Raw genomic sequence first — 19,041 nt, forward strand, 5'->3', positions numbered from 1 at the left:
TAGTTCTTGGTAGAGAGTTCTTAGTAGCACTTTTAATGAGTTTTGTAGTCATTGCATTGCATTAGGTCACTCACAGTAACTGGAAATACATTCACAAGCATATTAATTAACTTGCCTGTGCTCCATTTTATATATATATATATACATATATATATTATAATTAGATTGCTTTTTTTGATATAAATAAGAATTACAGGCCTGAAAGACTTTAGATTTAATATCTAAACCAAAATTTCTCATTTTCCAGGAAGGTATAGACTTAGAGAGTTTAAAGTATTTGTCCAAGGTCACTAGCCTGGTTTGTAGCAGAGCCTGAGCTCCTGACATTCAGACTCATGTCCTTTCCTATATTGTGAAAATTATACTATGGATAAAGAAAAGGATTACTTCCTGGCTATTATGAGGTTTCACTGAATCTAAGCTGTCTGAATTAATATGCAGTCTTTGTTGCCACAGTAATGCTATTTTTCTGATATTTAGGCCCTATCCACACATTCTTTCTACACCAGCAGCTCAAACAATGTCTGCCTATGCAGGCCAGACTCAGTATTCGGGAATGCAGCAGCCAGCGGTCTACACAGCCTACTCACAGACAGGACAGCCCTACAGCCTGCCCACTTACGGTATTTCACATCTTCTCTCTTCTCCTTTGGTTATAAGCTGGTAATCCTGCTAGTGGTTGTCTATTCTAATATAAGATATCACTTGGAAGTAAGATCATTTAGTAATTAAATGGTTTGCACATGCATTTTCCAAACAGATTTGGGTGTGATGTTGCCAGGCATCAAGACAGAGAGTGGACTTCCACAAACTCAGTCTCCGTTACAGAGTGGGTGCCTCAGTTACAGCCCAGGGTTCTCCACCCCACAGCCAGGCCAGACACCTTATTCTTACCAGATGCCAGGTAAGTAGACACATGGGAGATATGTTATGTGAGAACAAATTCTTTGAATGAGACTCCTTGGCTTCAGACTAGAATTATATAGTCATGAAGATGGTTTTAAACATTTTACCTCTACTCACACGATTTCATCAGAAAAGAAACATGATGAAAAAAGTTGAATATACATCAAGATATATGACCCATATTCAATTTAAATACTTAAATTTAAGTTGCGCCAAATTGGCAGTAAACTTGGTCCAAGCAAAGCAACCTCTGAGCAAGTCACCATGCCAGCAGTCACATGTTTAGCATCTATTTAAGTGATTTCAAAGATTCATGACAAAAACCACCATTTTCTTGTTAGTATTTTTAAGGGTATAATGCTGTTTTTTGTCTATTTAAAATTAAGTTAGTACTTTCTAAGTCCCATTTATCATTGAATGAGGATTTTTTTGTTCATTCCTAAAATACCTCTCCCCTATTAATACTACATTTCTTAATAGGAATATTTATATAATTTAAATATACCACCACCACCCAAAATCCTCCCTATATGTTTATTGTTTAATTTTTCCCCTTGTTTTTTACTCCAATTAAAAATTCTTTTTAATCACTGTGTGGTTATTGCAGAAAAAATTTAGTCACATAATAAAAACATTAAAAGCTTATTCCTAGCTGTCATTTTGTCTATATTATTAAAGTAAAAAATTTGGGGTTATATTAACATATTTGAAACAACTAGAATAGACATTTGAGTCAGCTGACTAAAATGAAATGATTACTTAGACTTTTTTAGCTGAAATGGCAGGTCTCTCTTTACCTAGAATGTAGGGAGAAATACCTTTGTTCACATGCTACAGACTCAGTAAATATGTGGCAGAAACCATAGAGACATTTTCATTTATTTCCCCAAGTACGTTCATATTGGGCATTCCAGGTCAGGACAATTTGTGTTAATTACATATTATTCAAACCCATTGGTAAAATAATAAGCTACCTCAGTAGTCTTTCCCTTTGCATCTTAGCAAGTACATTCCAAAAGAACATATTTAAAAAATAAATCTGCAAATTGATAGTTCACCTGTTTGCCTTAATTTTAAAAATCATTGAATAAATTTCTGACCTAATAGTAAATTTTAGAAGACCCTCAAACCTTAGATTATTACAGTACAAGTCCTATTGAGTCTGAGCCCTAGTTCCTAGCTCTTTTTGTTCTAAGGAAAGAACGCAAGAATGAAAATACAGGGGTGGCAAGCATCAATTAAGTCTAAGTGGGTTCTATTGTTAATCTCTTAAGCTAACACTATCCAGATAGTTAACTTGGGTGATTTTTGTATGCAAATGCAAGTTTATATGACCATTTGAAAATTCAGTAGAATGGAGTTCCACTCATCTGGAAGTAGTCTCAGCGTGTAATATATTTTATTCTTTGAATATTCTGTACTTCTAGATACTTAACCCTTGAAGGTTAGCTGCAGTCCTTGTTAAGACTGTTGTAGATGATACCTGTTATCACAAGAGGTATAGAGTCAAGCACATTTTCCTTATAAACCTCTCAACTTCAAATTTCACTGTCTTAATAACAAAATTAAATATATATGTATATATATAAATATATATATAAATATATATATATATCATTGAATCTGAAAGTGAAATATTTTTTATTTTACAGTAAATACTTAAGGAATTCATTTTTTATTTACTTGTAGGTTCTGGATTTGCACCATCATCTACTATTTATGCAAATAATTCAGTTTCCAATTCAACAAATTTCAGTGGATCACAACAGGTATAGTAGTTTTGTATTCTTGCTTCTTTATGTCTATTTCAGATTTGGGAAGAATAGTTTCAGGTTGCCACATAAGTGCAAATTCTCCCAGAATAAGTTTTTTAAATTTAAAATTAAGATAACATTTTGAGGAAATAAAAATTAGCTATCCAGAATTTTTGGGATATGGGTAATTCTGTATATTTTAGATTTCCTGTTCACTAAAGGTTTGCCCTTTACACTTTAAGCTGTGATTGTCTTAATTATTTGGCATGGAACTACAAAATGTATTGCAAACTTTGCTATCATCATAAACTAAACATAATTTAGTTTAAGACTAAACAAAATTATACTAAATATAACTTTATTTTTTTTGATAAAACAGTTTATTAATATTAATTGATTGAACTGTAATCAATAATTGGATTGTGCTGTCATTTTTAGACCAAAGTGACATTTGTTACTAAACAAAGTTCCCTTTGGACTACTTTTGGCTTTTATGTTTTACTTATTTATTTTTAACATATTTTTATTAATTTCAGAGAGTAAGGAAGAGGGTGAGAGAGAAGGGAACATCAATGATGAGAGTAAATCATTGATCAGCTGCCTCCTGCATGCCCCCTACTTGGGATTGAGCCCACAACCTGAGCACATGCCCTAATGGGGAATTAAACCTGGGACCCTTCAGTCCACAGGCTGATACTCTATCAACTGAGCCAGATCAGCTAGGGCAACTTTTGACTTTTATTTTTACTTTTTAGTTTACTAGGTAGCGTGATAACATAAGGGAAAGAAATAGTCTGTTCTACTTAAGAGGATTAAAGATTCATAAAGGAGAGGAAAGATTTATATCATAAAACAGATCCAATGCTACCTGAATATTTAAATACAGTGGCTCCAATATAAAGTGTAGCCTGTATTTTGGACCATGGACTGAGTACAAATTTAATTTTTAAGCAAATACTTATTGAGTACTTATTCTGTATTAGGAATGGGAGGTATTCTAGGGAAAGGAAGGTGGGGATGGGTTGGATTGGACCTGATCCTATCTCATGGAGCTTACAGCCTACTGAGAGAAGTTGACAATAAACCAGTGAACAGACAGGTAAATATACAATTAGCATGAGGGGAGAGAACAGGGTCCTATTAAAAAAATTATTAGAAATCTAAGTGGAGTAGGGGAGATTTTGTGGAAGGCCTATCTATGGAACTGACATTTAGGCCAAGTCTTCTAAGGGCTGGGTGAAGAATGAGGGCAGGGGTGTTTCAGGCATAGAAAGCAGATGTACTAGCTCACCCAGGGCTGATAAACTTGCTGTGTCAGTCTGGAGTTTAGTTTGTACCTGAGGGTCCGGTGGGTAAACACATCTGCACAGATGGACAGGGGCCTGCGCAAGTAGGGCCTTGTGCTGTATAGGAAGACATTTAGGTTGTATTCCAATCCCAATGGGAAGCTATTAAAGGATTTTGAACAGGAGAAGAGCATCACGTAATTTATGTTTTGAAAAGATTACTCTGGCTTCAGGGACTTTGGAGAAAGTCAAAAATAGAAAGGAGACAAATTAGAAAACCTGTCCATTGGCTCCAACAGCAAGTAAAGGTGGCTTGGACCAGGGTGGCAGTAGAGGAAATAAAGAGAAGCAGAGATCTTGGAGATATGTTTGAGTACAAAAAGACATTGTCTTCCCCGGAAGCTAGTAGTCTGGACCTTTCCAATAAGTAAATTCATCTTCCTTTAAGGCACAGGTGCAGGTCAGGCTCTCTGGCCTCCAATTGCAGCTCTGAAACTTGCTAGCTGTCTGACCTCGGGCAAAACCTTAAGCATTCTGTGTCTCTGTCCCCTTCACAGTAAAATGTGAATAATGATAATACTGCATAGGGGGTTGTGAGGGTTAAATGACTAAGTCCATTTAAGGCTTCAGAACAGTACCTGACAAATCCTTGTTCATGATCTTAATATGTAAAAGAATTTTGAAGGATTATTAAGATTACTTTAAGGTTCTTAAAATTTTTAAATAGAAAGTAGGTCAGAGGATTTGATCCAATGTTTTCTTTTTTTTTTTCCTGTAACAAATGAGGCAAATAAATGTTTGAAAACCTCACTAAAATCTTCAAGTCAAGGCCTCAGGTGACATGTGTCCTGTGAGAGAAAGAAAATATTTTATTCATCTTCTTTTATTTACTGTTTATCTCCTGACAAGAAATCAAAATTATACAGGGTAGCCAAGAAGGGGAATAAAAATCACAATAATGCAGACTGAGGTGTGCATGGAAGCTGGGAGGAGCAGCCACACCTCCCCCTTGCAGGTGATGTTCAATATATGAGAACGGATGCTATGAACATAAACTGACTCCATCTCCTTCTTGCCTCTTCAGTTGCATAAGACATGTTGATATATATCCTTGGATAAGTAATTTTGGGGCTAAAATGAAGCATATGTACCCTTTAGTCAGATTAAAATGTGTGTATTGGATCTGGTTTGCAAAACCAGCAAAGTAATTCATGACAATGTGTATACAGAAGGTGCCCACAAGATTGTCTCTGCCCATTGGAATCAACTCAAAGCTGTGGACTCTAAAACAAATGGAGCCAAATACTAATCTTACAGTTTACCATAGTGATTGCTTCCTTTTCAAACCAGCCAGAGTAATTTCTATTTCAAACACACACATCTCAATTACTGTTTCAGGATTATCCATCCTACACAGCCTTTGGCCAAAACCAGTATGCACAGTATTACTCCGCATCAACGTATGGAGCATATATGACATCAAATAACACAGCTGATGGCACATCATCCTCAACCTCAACCTATCAGTTGCAGGAATCTCTCCCAGGACTGACTAGCCAACCAGGTACAGATCTTCATCCAGGTGAAATACTTTCATATGTTTTGCTGTGTCTAATAATGTGGAGAAAATGGACATTTCAGAAATAAGGCTGAAAGCTCCCAGATGATTATGCTGATGTTTAATCTGTGCTAGTACCACTGCGTAAGATGACATTCTGGCATTTGGAAAACACTTCTTTTACATGTGGAGCAGTTAGGAGATTTATATTTTAATCTTAAATGGCAGTGTGTATGTGAATATAAGTGGATATAAAAAGGTCAGTGGGCCTTTTGCCAGACTATTTTGTGACGGTCTTGACAACATAGAAAAGTTGTAGTATTATCTTCTTTGGATATAACTGACCATATTTCCTTTATGCTTGAGAGACTGCATAGTTCCTTCACCTTCGTGAGGCATCAGTGCCTCCAATCAGTGAATGTTCCCTACCTTCCTAAGGTTTTTAGGATCATTGCTAAGTTGTCTAATATCTTTGCCTAGTCAGCACATATTTAAAATCCATTGTATTTTTTGTTGTCTGAAGCTTATCTGTTTTCTTATTGGAATTATATTTGCTGACACATATTTAACCCAGCTGAAACATTTAAAGTTAAATGTTAAAAGTTTAACATTTAATTAAAAGTTAAAAGTTTAAATTTAATAGAAATTCATCATAATCCCAATAAAAATTCCAGCAGGAATTTTTACAGAAGGTGCCCACAAAACTGTCTCTGCCCATTGGAATCAACTCAAAGCTATGGACTCTAAAACAAATGGAGCCAAATACTAATCTTACAGTTTACCAGTTGATCATTTTTGGAGAAATGATCAAGGTGACTCTAAAATTACAAGGAAAGACAAAGAAACTAGAATAGCCAAAATAATTTTGCAAAGTTTGAGGGCTCACATTGCCTGATTTCAAGACTTATTATAAAGAATAGTCATCAAGAATTGGCAAAAGGACACATACTTGGAGCAATGGAATAGAACAGAGAGTCCAGATATAGACTGACTTACGTACACTGGAAAATGGGTTTTGACAAAAGTGCAAAGGCAATTGGAGAATGAATAGGTATTTTTTTTGTTTGTTTGTTTGAGGCTTTTTAATTTTTTATTTTATTTTTTCCATCACAATTAATCCCCTCTATGCACTCTTCCACCACCACCTATCCCCTGCTTCTGCAATCATGACACTGTTGTCCATGAATTATCTTTTTTTTTCATTTTTGCTCAATCTCTCACTCCTCCCCACCCCATTCTTCTTGGACATGCATAAGCAAAATTTTAAAAAACACACAAAAATGACAAACAATAAAATTCGCCAGAATCTTGACTCTTAATTCATACCATATACAATAAGTACATGTCAAAACTAAAACTATAAAACTTCTAGAAGACTTGGGGGAAATTTTGTGGCCTTGGGTTATGTAAAGATTTTAGATTTGATAGATAATATTCAGATCTTATCAGATTTTCTGTTTAATTTAAAGAAGAAATTATTTCTACTTGTAACTATATTATTATCTCAACCAAAACCATAACAATACACAAGTCTGGATTTTTAAGGTATTCTGTGATCTCAGAACTTTAGTCAAGATCTTTAAGTTTGATTTTGTCTTTCAGATCTTGCATGCATACAAAAAGTAAACTAGTTTGTAACTATGAGATTTTTCTTTATTATTATTGATGAACTTTGAGCTATTTAGTTTAACGGTATGAAAATTATTTCCTATTAACCAACTCTGCATTTTGGAATTAAATCAGAGACCTAGCAATTAAACCCACAATTTTTCATAAATCATTTTCTGTTGACTTCTCTCATTTTTAAAAGAGAAACATACTTCATGTTCTATAAGAGACAGCTGGTTGTTTTGATTTAGCGATAAACCCTAATGAAATAAAGTTGGATTTAAAAACCTAAAGCATGGAAGGTACAGTTATTCATTACTGTACTGATTAAAGGATAATTATTCAATCATGTATGGTGTTGGCCCAAGAAAATGCCTAAGGTAGTTGGTAATGACTGATGTTATTTGGAAATTGCAAATAGCATTCAGTTATTACTTTACCTTATTAGGTAGTTTGACAGTGTATTTAAAAGAAACATTACTATGCTGATTAAGAACAGATATTTTAGTTCATTATCTTTAGAAAGACCTCTCTTTGCTTTTAACATAAAGATTATCAGGTATATTATAATTTTGATTTGCATTCAGAAAGTGATGACTGATTAGTACATGAAAATTTGAGATATTTTTATAGCTCCTTTTAAAAATATTTTAATCATCTTTAACATTATATATAATTAGTCATTTGTAACAATATTATCCTTTACTCTGAGCCCTTGGCAGGCATTACAATACATTTAGCTGATTAAATTTTACAAGTGCTTCAGAAAAGTAAGGGATATAGTAAGATCACTTCGCTCTTTGAAAAGAAGCCAGTTTCTTAGGCAGAACTTAGTAGACTTTCCATAGCTTCATGGCATTTCACTTAAGGACAGGAAGGAAACAAAGTGCTAATTCAATTCGTGGAAGCTAACCAGAGGATTTAGGTAGAAAGAACTGACCACATTTAACTCCTCTGCCAATCTGCATTTCCCATACCTGCAGCATTAATGTACCCCAGTGCAATTACCTGAGTGAAATTATTTGGCAGAGGCCCTGGAATTGACAGCTTTCTCCTTAAAAAAAAAAAAAGTGTCAATAAATGTTTAATGACCAGCTGAGCTCAAGTTCCTGGTTTTACCCTTTATCAGAAAAAAGGATAGCATCTTCAAAAGCTATAGAGGTCAGAATAGTTCCACCTGGATGGTTGCTATAGGAGTCCAGATACTGCTGTGGCCTCTTCAGGACCTGCTCTTTTACTGTAAACTTCTTTTTTAAAAATTTCTTTATTGATTAAGGTATTGCATATGTGTCCTTATCCCCCCATAGCCCCCCTCCCACACCCCTACTCATGCCCTCACCCTCCTGGTGTCTGTGTCCATTGGTTAGGCTTATATGCATGCATACAAATCCTTTGGTTGATCTCTCCTCCTTAACCCCACCCTCCCCTACCTTCCCTCTGAGGTTTGACAGTCTGATCAATGCTTCTCTGTCTCTGGATCTGTTTTTGTTCATCAGTTTAGTTCTTTTGATGAATTTCTTGGCTTTCACTTTCACAAATTGTATAAAGTCTGTATAATTCTTGATTAGTAAAAACAGATATAGGTTTGTAATCAAGAGTGTCCATTGTGGTTTGGAGGAGGAAGTATAAGCCTAGTGGTTAAGGCAGCAGTTCTGGAATCATATCACAATTCCTCACACAAACTATTTCATCTTGGTAAGTTAAATCCCACATGTCTCCAGTTTTCCCAAGATTAAAAGAGGATAATGAAAGACCAGATTCACGGAGTCAAAGTGAGGTTTATATCATATAGCTATAGACATAGATGCAGATATAGATAAAGAATGTTTCACAATAAAGAGTGCTGACAAATCAATAAGGAAAAGAGAACCCAATTTTAAAAATGGGCAAAAGATGTAAACAGTTATATCAAAAAAGAAGATACCAAATGGGAAATTAGCATACAAAAAAGTGTTTCACATCATTTCTCATCAAGAAAATGCTAATTAAATCTACAATAAGATACCACCATACCCCCACAATGACTAATGTAACAAAAGACTAGCAATATCAAGTATTGGCAAGAATGTCAAGCAACTGGAATTCTCATTGCTAGTAGGAGAGTGAATTAATACAACCACTTTGGAAAAAGGTGATCAGAGCTTGTTAAACATGGACATATGCCTTTCCTCTGACCCAGCAGTCCCACTGCTAGGTATATATACCTTAGAGAAATGGGAGCTAAGTCCACAAAGACAAGAACAAGAAAGTTTATAGCAGCTTTATTCATAGTTGCCTAAAATTATGAATAATCCAAATGTATATCAACAGAATGATAAATAAAGCATATATACTAGTACATATATATTGAAGTTCTAGCCACATTAAGGAAAGAACAGATGACTGCCCCAAGCTACAAATGTGAATCAGTCACAGACATAATTAGCAGTGAATAAAGTCAAACATATTTTAATAAACATTTTAAAAGGAAAGACAGCACATGAAAAAAATACTTAAGGTTGAATAAATATGGAGCTGCTCCTCTTAGTTCTTTAAAGAAGCAAGCTATCAGAACACTTCTGTCCATATTGTGTCCAAATTTTTAGAGCCCCTTTAAGATCTTGCAGTAACTTGGAAGGAATCAGTGGTATCAAGTCCCATTTTTATTGAAACCCAAACACTTCTTATAAATACTCCTTTCCCTGCCCCTCCTGCTCCTTTCATTCCCATGCTGTTGGCTCCCAATTTATTGGAATAGCTGAGTTGTTTCTGCCAAACTCCTTCTTTATGGATCCAGTCAACCATCAACCACCCATAACATCACAGTGACTTGGGGATTTTGCAAGTTTTTGTCCTTTCAGCCCTTGTACTGTTGCAAGAACAAAGCTGCCTTGTGATATTTAACACCTGAAAAATGATCTAGAATGAAGAGAAAGACAGGTTGTATGGAACGTCATCCCAAAAATATTATTATAAGCTTATTTAATAAATTAAGGTTAATTATAACCTACAATTTATTTGAAAGAGAACATTTGACTTGCAGGACATAGTAGCCTTAGGAAAGTTCTGTTAAAAAACAACAACTAAACATAGAAAAAAAAATGTTGTGATATATTTTGGAAGTTGGTGTGTGTTTAAATACCTAAAGCCTAATTAATGCCTATGCAAATAAACTAAAACATTATTTACTGTAAGATAGGGCTATATTTAACCTCATTACTAAAACTTTTTATTATGCTGTCTACTCTCACACAGTTGATAGCAGAGGTCCACACAATGAACTGTGCTAGCAATGTTTTAAGAGCAAATGGTATTTGGAGCACAGACATACTTTTCGATGCTGTCCTGACATGCACAATGTTTCCCAAAGATGTTATAACTGTTACAAATGACTACAAGCTAGCTATGCAGAATTTACTATTATTTAGAACATCTCAGAAAAAAATAATACCTACGTGTTATGTAGTTTGTTCAGATTTGATTATTTATATTAAAAACTGTTCAGCTGTCCTCAAAATTATTTTACTTTAATTTCATGGTAAAGCATGCTAGTTATAGCATCTTTATGTTTAAAATTGCATAACCTAAATTTAATATAGTTTGCCATCAGACTCTCCTAGAAGTTTTTACTTTGTGCATATTAATGAAATCCAATTAAATGTAAACCAGCTCTATCTCAATAATTCAAAAAAAGTATTATGCTTTAATATAACACACACACACACACACACACACACACAACCTGAGAGTCAGAGAGATTGTGTAAAATGCTTGCAGTCGTAGCATTTTAAACCTGACTCTTGTTACTTGTGAGGTTTTGCTGCGCCTCACTGTTGCCTCCATTTGTTTATCTTAACACACCTCAACCCCCCATATACACACAGATTTGCCACTGCTCAGTACTTCCTACCTCATAAGATGCTCCACCATTAGCTTTAGACATGCCAGATTTTAAGGTATCTGTGGGACATGAAGAAATCAGTCAGATACAAAGTCTGAAACTTAGGATGTAGCCTGGTTGGGGGTATAGATTTTTTTAACAGTCATCACACAGAGGGTGACTAACATCATGGATCACCCAGATGATGTGGCATGAGAAGGACAGTGATCAAAGCATGGAACTTGTAAATACCAACATACAAGGAATGAGAGAGAAAAAAGGAGTCCAGGTGTCTTAGGAAGAGAAGGTGAGAGATATTCTAGACTTAGGAGAGGGCATGGTGTCAGCTGCCAAATAATGGTCTGAGGGGTGCTGTGTAAGAGGACCAAACCCAGCATGGAGATCCAAGAGTGTAAGATCTGAGTCTCTCTAGTGCATTTGTCAATGAGGTAATTACTGGGACTCTGCATCAGAGTAGTTTTACAGTTTTGGTGAACTGAAGCTAATTGATGACAAATCGGCTGTCAGGAAGTGGAGAGAGATGTGCTGTCCAGCACTTTAGTTGCTGGCCACATGCGGCTATTGAGCACATGCCCTCTGGCCAGTACAGATTGAGGTCCGCTGTAAGTGTAAACTATACACAGGACTTTAATACAAAAAAAAAAGAAATTATGTAAAGCATGTCATTGATAATTTTATATGGGTTACATGTTGAAATGGATATTTTAGATAAATTAGGTCAATTACCATACATAAATAAAGTTAATTTTACATGTTTCTTTTTATGTTTTTTAATGAGGCTTCCAGAAAATTTTAAATTATATATGTGGTTACATTTGTTGTTCGCATTATATTTCTGTCAGACAGCACTGGTATGCACTTTTCTTTTAAGAAGTGTCATTTTAAAAAATAAGATAGCAAACAGATAGCTTCTAGATGGAAATGTAAGGTCAAAGGAAAGGACTTTTAAACTTGCCTATGACCCCAGAAGAGGAAAAGGTTGGACGGAAGATGAGAGAGGGTTTGACTAATGGAGCGAGATTCCTTAAGAGGTGGGGTAGAAGAGTCAAGTTTGCATGGAATTGATCCACAAGACATTTCATCCTCTGAACTCTGATGTAAGGAGGTGAGAACAGATTTAAATTTAGATAAATATATAGGAGGGGGTAGAAATTGGAAGTTGAAGGCATATGGAGTATAAAAGGTGTTCAGGTCTAATAGATCACAGAGCCTGAAACTTGGGAGGGATTTGCCTGACCTACAGACAGATTTTTTTGTCCCTTTAGAATTTTGGGTTTGGGAGTATAAATCAATCAGTCTCTTTCTCTCTTTCTCTCTCTCTCTTGTCCTAAGATTTCTGTTCAATAAGAGTTTAAGATGATTAATAATGAAGACTCATACCTAATCTAAAAATGAAGTGCTATTTTTGATGTAACTTATGTATTTTTAGGAGAGTTTGATACCGTGCAGAGCCCCTCCACACCCATTAAAGATCTCGATGAGAGAACATGTAGGAGTTCTGGGTCAAAGTCCCGAGGAAGAGGCCGGAAAAATAACCCTTCACCACCTCCCGACAGTGACTTGGAGGTATGCTGACTCATCCTAAAAGAGTGTAATATGATGTTTTATTTTTATTGAATACATATTCTATACTTACAGTTTCATAACGCTTCAAACTTTAAATACATATGATATATATCATGATGAAGGGAGTGGATCTATTTTGTAGTGGGCATTTCACAGCTGAAAGTTTGAGATTTCATCCATTGTAATGGCCAAATTATAAAATCAACAACTTAAAAGTGATAATGAGTTACAAATTCTAGGTATGAGATAATTGTATCTTTTGGTCCACGTTGGTACAAATTTTTTTTTTTAAATATATTTTATTGATTTTTTACAGAGAAGAAGGGAGAGAGAGAGAGAGTTAGAAACATCGATGAGCTGCCTCCTGCACACCTCCCACTGGGGATGTGCCCGCAACCCAGGTACATGCCCTTGACCGGAATCAAACCTGGGACCCTTGAGTCCGCAGGCCGACGCTCTATCCACTGAGCCAAACAGGTTTCGGCGGTACAAACAAATTTTAAAAATAACTGTTTCTGGTGTAATTTTCTGAGAAACACTTCATTTGGTGGTACTAATGTAATGAAAGATACTTATATGGGTCAATTAATTGTAAAAGGTAAAATTAATCTGTATGAAAATGAAAAGTTATCTTCTGAAAAGAGAAAAAAAATTTCCAGTCATCTGATACAGGTTAAAATTTTTAGGTCTGTAAAAATTTTCATGAGCCTTTTTTTTTTTTTTTTTTTTCTGGTTGAAAGCTCCTTTGAGATATATCCATAAGAAACAGGTTGACTTTTATTATAAAACATCAGGAGACACTATTCTTAACCTTAATCTGTTACTTCTTAAATAACTGCCTACTTCTGATACCGAATTTTTGGACTGGAACCCAGATTCTTTGTCCGCCAGAATTGAAGAATGAATCCAAGGACAGAAAGTGGTATAGCAAAGGTGGAAATTTATTGAAGAATAGATACAGACTCCCGCGTGGAGTGAGGGAGGAGTCCCACAGAATGAACACCCACGAACTCCCACGTAGGGAGGGGGAAAGGGTCCCGCTGGGTTCCTTTTCCCTGTGGTTTATAAAGGCTGCAGTTCCTGTGTTCTGATACCCCTCTGATTGGTCAATGTTCCCCTTCAAATTGGTTACTATAGTGATTCCTAAGCCCCTCCTTCCTCATGGTCCTTCCATTCCTCTGGGCTTTCTTCTTTTCCATCTGAATGAAGGGCTTCCTTCTCTTTAGTTTGTAAACATAGACCTTTCTTGGCTACTTCCAGTTCCCTTGTCTTATGTAAATACAACTGTTGCTGCTCCCTTGTCTTATGGAGATGTAACTGCACCTGGCTTCCTTGTGTTATGGAAATGCACCTTCTCCCAGTATGGACCCCAATTCCAAAAAATCCCTAATCCTGCCTATGTTCCCCCTAAAATTCCTGCTTCACTTCAATTAAGAAAAAACATTAAATTTCCAGATTTGGTCAAGTTAAGTAATAGTCATTACACCTTTTTCATGAGAGATCATTTCCTTTACCTGAACAACAGTAGCAGATTCAAATGCATCAGGGACTTGGCTGGTGACAATCCATGGGTGGACTGGGCTAGGAAGCCAGCCTACTGTGAGAGCAGAGAGCATTGGCCCAATCAAAAGGGGTCCACCCCTCCCTATGGCACCTCAGCCAGCATTGCTACAGCTTTCAGTGTCTCTGCTACAATGAGAAGCCTGAAGTTTGTTTGAAATTTCCTAATCTTAAAAAGTTGATCAATAATTTGAAATATTTCACTGTGCAGACCAAACAACCCACCTGATGGTCTAAGCTGACTCAAGAGCTCACACTTGGTAATATCTATTTAGGGATTATTATTGAGTCTTTTAAATATTTTTAAATGTTTAAATGTATTGTAAAATATCACAAATCTATGAGGTATAAAACTTTAAGATAGAGTTTCAAGTTCACTTCCATCACAAAGTCCAAATGTGTCTTTTGGGGTATTAACTGCAAATAAATATTTGGGTGAATTTCTTCAAATTAGGATATCTGATTTTTAAGCTTATTGTTTGTATAACTCTTGCTTCTCAGGTTTTACAGGAGTTAGATCTGGAAAATTTTGGGGGAAAAATTAATGGCATAGCATAGGTTTCTCTAAAATGGTATCAAGAGTATATCCAACAACAAAATGAGATGTTTTTTACTTATAAAGAGATTTTTGCTTCCTTATGATTTAATAATTCTTTGATATTTATCTTTTTCTTCAGCGTGTGTTTGTCTGGGACTTGGATGAAACCATCATTGTTTTTCATTCACTGCTCACAGGTTCCTATGCCCAGAAGTACGGCAAGGTAAGTAATCAAGACATTTTACCCCAAGAAACCTTGCTAGAATTTTATTTTGCTGAAAAATCAAGAGCCATTTAAAAATATATTTAGTCATCTGGGTGGCTCTATTGATAGAGCATTTTCTGTGCATTAAAGGTTGTGGCTCAATTCCTGATCTGGGCACATACCTGATCCCCAATTGGAGCACGAGCCAAAGGCAGCCAGTGTTTCTGTTTCACATATATGTCTCTCTCTCTCCCTCTCTTTCTCTCTCCCTCTCTCTCTCTCTCCCTTCCTCTCTAAAAAATCTATCAAAAAACATATTTTGGGGTGAGAATTAAAAGGATAATTAGAAAAAAACACATTTAAGTGGTTTCATTGCAGTCGATCAAATCTGCTCTTAATTATTTCTTTCTACTAGCCCATCATTTCTTTATGTGAATTGGGAAATTTCACAGAACTAATAAAAAAAATTGCATTCTTGTTTCTTCTTCATTATTGAGTTTTCTACATCGAAATCAAGCTTATTACTTTCCTATAATTATTTTATAAAATTTTTGTAAATCGAAATAGACTTTAAGCATATAAAATTACCATATATATATATATATATATATATATATATATGCTACCATTAAGACCAAAGGACCAAACGACCAGTGCACCAGTCACTATGATGCTCACTGACCACCAGGGGCAGACGCTCAATGCAGGAGCTGCCCCCTGATGGTCAGTGCACTCCCACAGTCAACCTCCTGTGGTGAGCCAACCTCCTGTGATCCCTCCCCCCATCCCCCTAGCTGTCCAGCCCCAATCTCCCTGATAGGGACTGGGTGAGATGGCCCCTGATTGGCCCTGATCACCAGCCAGGCAGAGGGACCCCACCTGTGCATGAATTTGCGCACCAGCCCTCTAGGCCTTTAATAAGGGAACTAAAAAAATTGCTTGATTTGTTGCCCCAAATGTTGCTATAAAATGCTATTTGGAATAAGGAAGTAATCTTTTGTCACTCAACCACTGAGCCACGCTGGCTGGGTGCTGTCATTGTCATAGTGGGCTAGCTTCTTAAAACCGTGTTGTTACACACCTGTGAGTGCTTTTTCAAAGACTGATGAAACTGCAACAGACTTTTCATCTGGAAACATAATTGTTTATGTCATTACTATTTGTGTCTTTGACTCTATAGGATTCATGATTTAACAAGAGTCAATTCAAAGCATAGTGGCCCTTCTTCAGTTACCGGTTTCAAAGTTGTATCTGACTTTGGTTCACACATACAGAATTGTCTTCCTATTTCTTTGTAGTGTCACATTATTTAATAGGGTCTCATGTCAGCTCAATGTGCAGTTTTTAGCAAGTTTGTTAAACTTTGTCTTCTAGATTAGTAATGATGAATTGCACTCATGTTCTTCCTCCTAAAATGCAACCTTGGTGAATCTGCAGGGCATTTGATGTTTAGTGTAGCTAATGAATGCTGCTAAACTGATATGAAAGGTAACAATTTTGTTTAATGACCATTTAGAAGAAGGAGTCTTAGTCCCTTCATCCCAATCATTGTCATCTAAAACATTGAGCAAGATGCAAGCATATGCACCAGAAACACACAAGATGCTCAGCTGAAATAAGGAAAGAAAATGTTAGTGCATGAGTACACACACACACACACACACACACACATACACACACACTTGTATCTTGAAGTTTCTATTGTTGTATGTTTCATAAAGCACATACTTTGTAAACACATGCATATGATTATAATTTAAAGAATAGGTATATAATTAATAAGTAAATTATACTACACATAAATTTGGTGTGCCTACCAAAATTATATTACTGATAGAGTATACCATCTAAAAAGTTTCCAGACAATAATCTAAAGCATTTCTTATGGAATAATTTTGACTTGTAAGTAGTACACAGTAAATTCTGTTGAACTGATTACAATATTTTTGTGCAGATAGTTTCATATTAGATAAACGTTTAAAATAAACACTCTAACTTGAACACATGAATTCAAATAAAGTTCCCTTCAAAATGTCACCATCAGTGTCTGTATCTAAATATCTGTGTTGCTTCCATTTATGCCATATCAGTGGTAGAAGTAATCTTTTTTGCAATTATCTTTAGCTTTTTAAAAATATTTCCTGACTTCAGACCTTCATTCTTCCATGGTAATTTTGATCTTTAGAAATAAGATCATTTGACCCCAAGGCAATGAATAAGGAGCGTAGTCAGAATACCATTATTTTTCTTTTTGTCAAAAATACCATAAAGTTGCTTCCATCCCAGGACTGAGCATGGACTTCCATTTGGGATAAGGAGGGGGGTGCCAATAAAGAGCTGAGGAGGGTGAACCATCAAAAAGAAATAAAGCTGCTTTTCTTGAGTGATGCGTAAACTGGCTCTAAGAATACTTTCAAAAGCAAAGTTCTCACACTTCCCTCCGCAGTGGTGCATCACTGCGATTAACCTGTCCACCCCCCCCCGCCACATGGCAGCCTGGACACACAGCCTTCATTTCACATACAAGGTCCACTATTTTAAAGTATTGTCAGAAGCTTTGTTTGAATACAAAATGGACACATTTTCTATGCTTATAGTTGCTTAAAATAGCAGAGTTTTCCAGAAGGGTGGCACAAAGCTAGGGGAAGAAGGAAACCAATGTTTTATGTAATGCCCACGATGTTCCAGGCAATAAGTGTCACAATTTTAAGGGGTAGGTTATTCGCCCCAATCTGTAGATGAGGAAACATGCTCAGAAAGGAAGTGAAATGTGTGAAAGTCACACAGCTAGTTGGTGGCAGAGATGAACCCTGGGTCCTTAGACTATTTGTCCCCAAAGCTTGTCGTGTTTCTGCTGCAGCACATCACACAGTATAGACATGCAATCTACTATGGACACATATGTAAGTGACTTTTCCTGAAAGGAGTAAGGACAATTAGTGAGGTTCTGTGTAGACAATTATGTGAGTTCTCCTTTAAGTTGGAATAATTCTAATTCTCTTCTGTCAGGTGATTGGGATATTTTTCCATCAACAAGGAAAACTTAAATGTTCAGTGAAATAAAGTGGGGCAGACAGTTATCAGTGCCTCATGGTGGTATGGAATAGGCAAAGGATCAGGGTCACTACTGGAAGGCGTGGGAAAATGAACATACATGTACAGAACACCTGGCATGTGGTAGAGCCTGTGTTTGGCATTTCATGAGCAATAAGGATGGTGGTTAAGGACAAGAGCCTTTGAGTCAGATAAACCTAACTTTGAGAACCCAATGCTCATGTGTGCAGCTTTCTGACATAGAGCAAATTTCTTAATCCCTCAGCTTCAATTTCTTTAAACTTGAATAATATTGTTTATAATGAATAAGAATTAGACAGAAAACATGTTTAAAGGGCTTAGCAGAACTCTTAGTATGAATTAATTCTCAAAAAAATTCTGTTATTAGTCACTTTCACAAATGTTAACCCACTTAATTCTTGTAATTACTGTGCTGTAATTTATAGGGATCTAAATTCTATGGACGAGGAAGTGTAGATTATGAGGATTTAAGAAACTTGACCAAGGTTACAAAATGATAAATGCTGGTATATATGTTGGAAACCATGTCAGTTCATAACAAGTCCTTGTCCTTTATATTTTTCTCTGCTACTCCAAGGAGGCCTGTTGAAATAAGGAATGTCCAAACCTGTAGAGAATTTTTATAGGACTTTATTTGAGCCAAACTGATGATAGTTGCCAGGAGGAGCAAGATCTCAAATGATCCAGCGAACAATAGTGTGCAGTTTCTTTTATGCGTTTGAGATTAAGGATGGAATTTAAGGAAGGTTACAGAAAGGTAGGAGAGAGCAAGGCAGGGATTGGATTATAGAATAGTTAAGATTATGTGCTCTCCTGAGGGTGGTCTGCTTTCGAAGGAGGGATCTGCAAGGGGATATTTCAAAAGTGTGAAAACCCAGGTGCACAGAAACAATGAAGCTAAATAAACTGTGCTTTAAGGATTTGACTTCTTCTGTAGCATTAATACATCATGTGCTATGAAGCCATGATTCTCCAAAGTTATTTCACAGTAAGGATGCAAAGGAAGCAGCCTAAGTCGATGAAAAGACTGAAGGAGAAGCGAATCGTTACCTTATAGCAGGAGTGGGGAACCTTTTTCCTGCCAAGGATCATTCAGATGGTTACA

The 19,041-nt window shown here is 36.1% G+C and overlaps 1 protein-coding gene across 3 annotated transcripts in view; it reads left to right on the plus strand.

Annotated features, from left to right (window-relative positions):
- EYA4 (EYA transcriptional coactivator and phosphatase 4) overlaps window positions 1–19,041 on the plus strand; it is a 227,065-nt gene that overhangs the window by 183,752 nt on the left and 24,272 nt on the right. For 2 of the 3 annotated variants that reach the window (XM_036318349.1, XM_036318351.1), the window contains exons 7-12: window positions 481–623; window positions 761–904; window positions 2,596–2,675; window positions 5,345–5,528; window positions 12,422–12,558; window positions 14,796–14,879. In XM_036318349.1, coding sequence (XP_036174242.1) covers window positions 481–623; window positions 761–904; window positions 2,596–2,675; window positions 5,345–5,528; window positions 12,422–12,558; window positions 14,796–14,879 — 772 coding nt within the window. The remainder of the gene's footprint in view (window positions 1–480; window positions 624–760; window positions 905–2,595; window positions 2,676–5,344; window positions 5,529–12,421; window positions 12,559–14,795; window positions 14,880–19,041) is intronic. The other variant, XM_036318350.1, reaches the window with a different exon arrangement.

This window comes from Myotis myotis, unplaced genomic scaffold (assembly GCF_014108235.1).
Source record: "Myotis myotis isolate mMyoMyo1 unplaced genomic scaffold, mMyoMyo1.p scaffold_m19_p_7, whole genome shotgun sequence".
Classification (NCBI taxonomy): Eukaryota; Metazoa; Chordata; class Mammalia; order Chiroptera; family Vespertilionidae; genus Myotis; species Myotis myotis.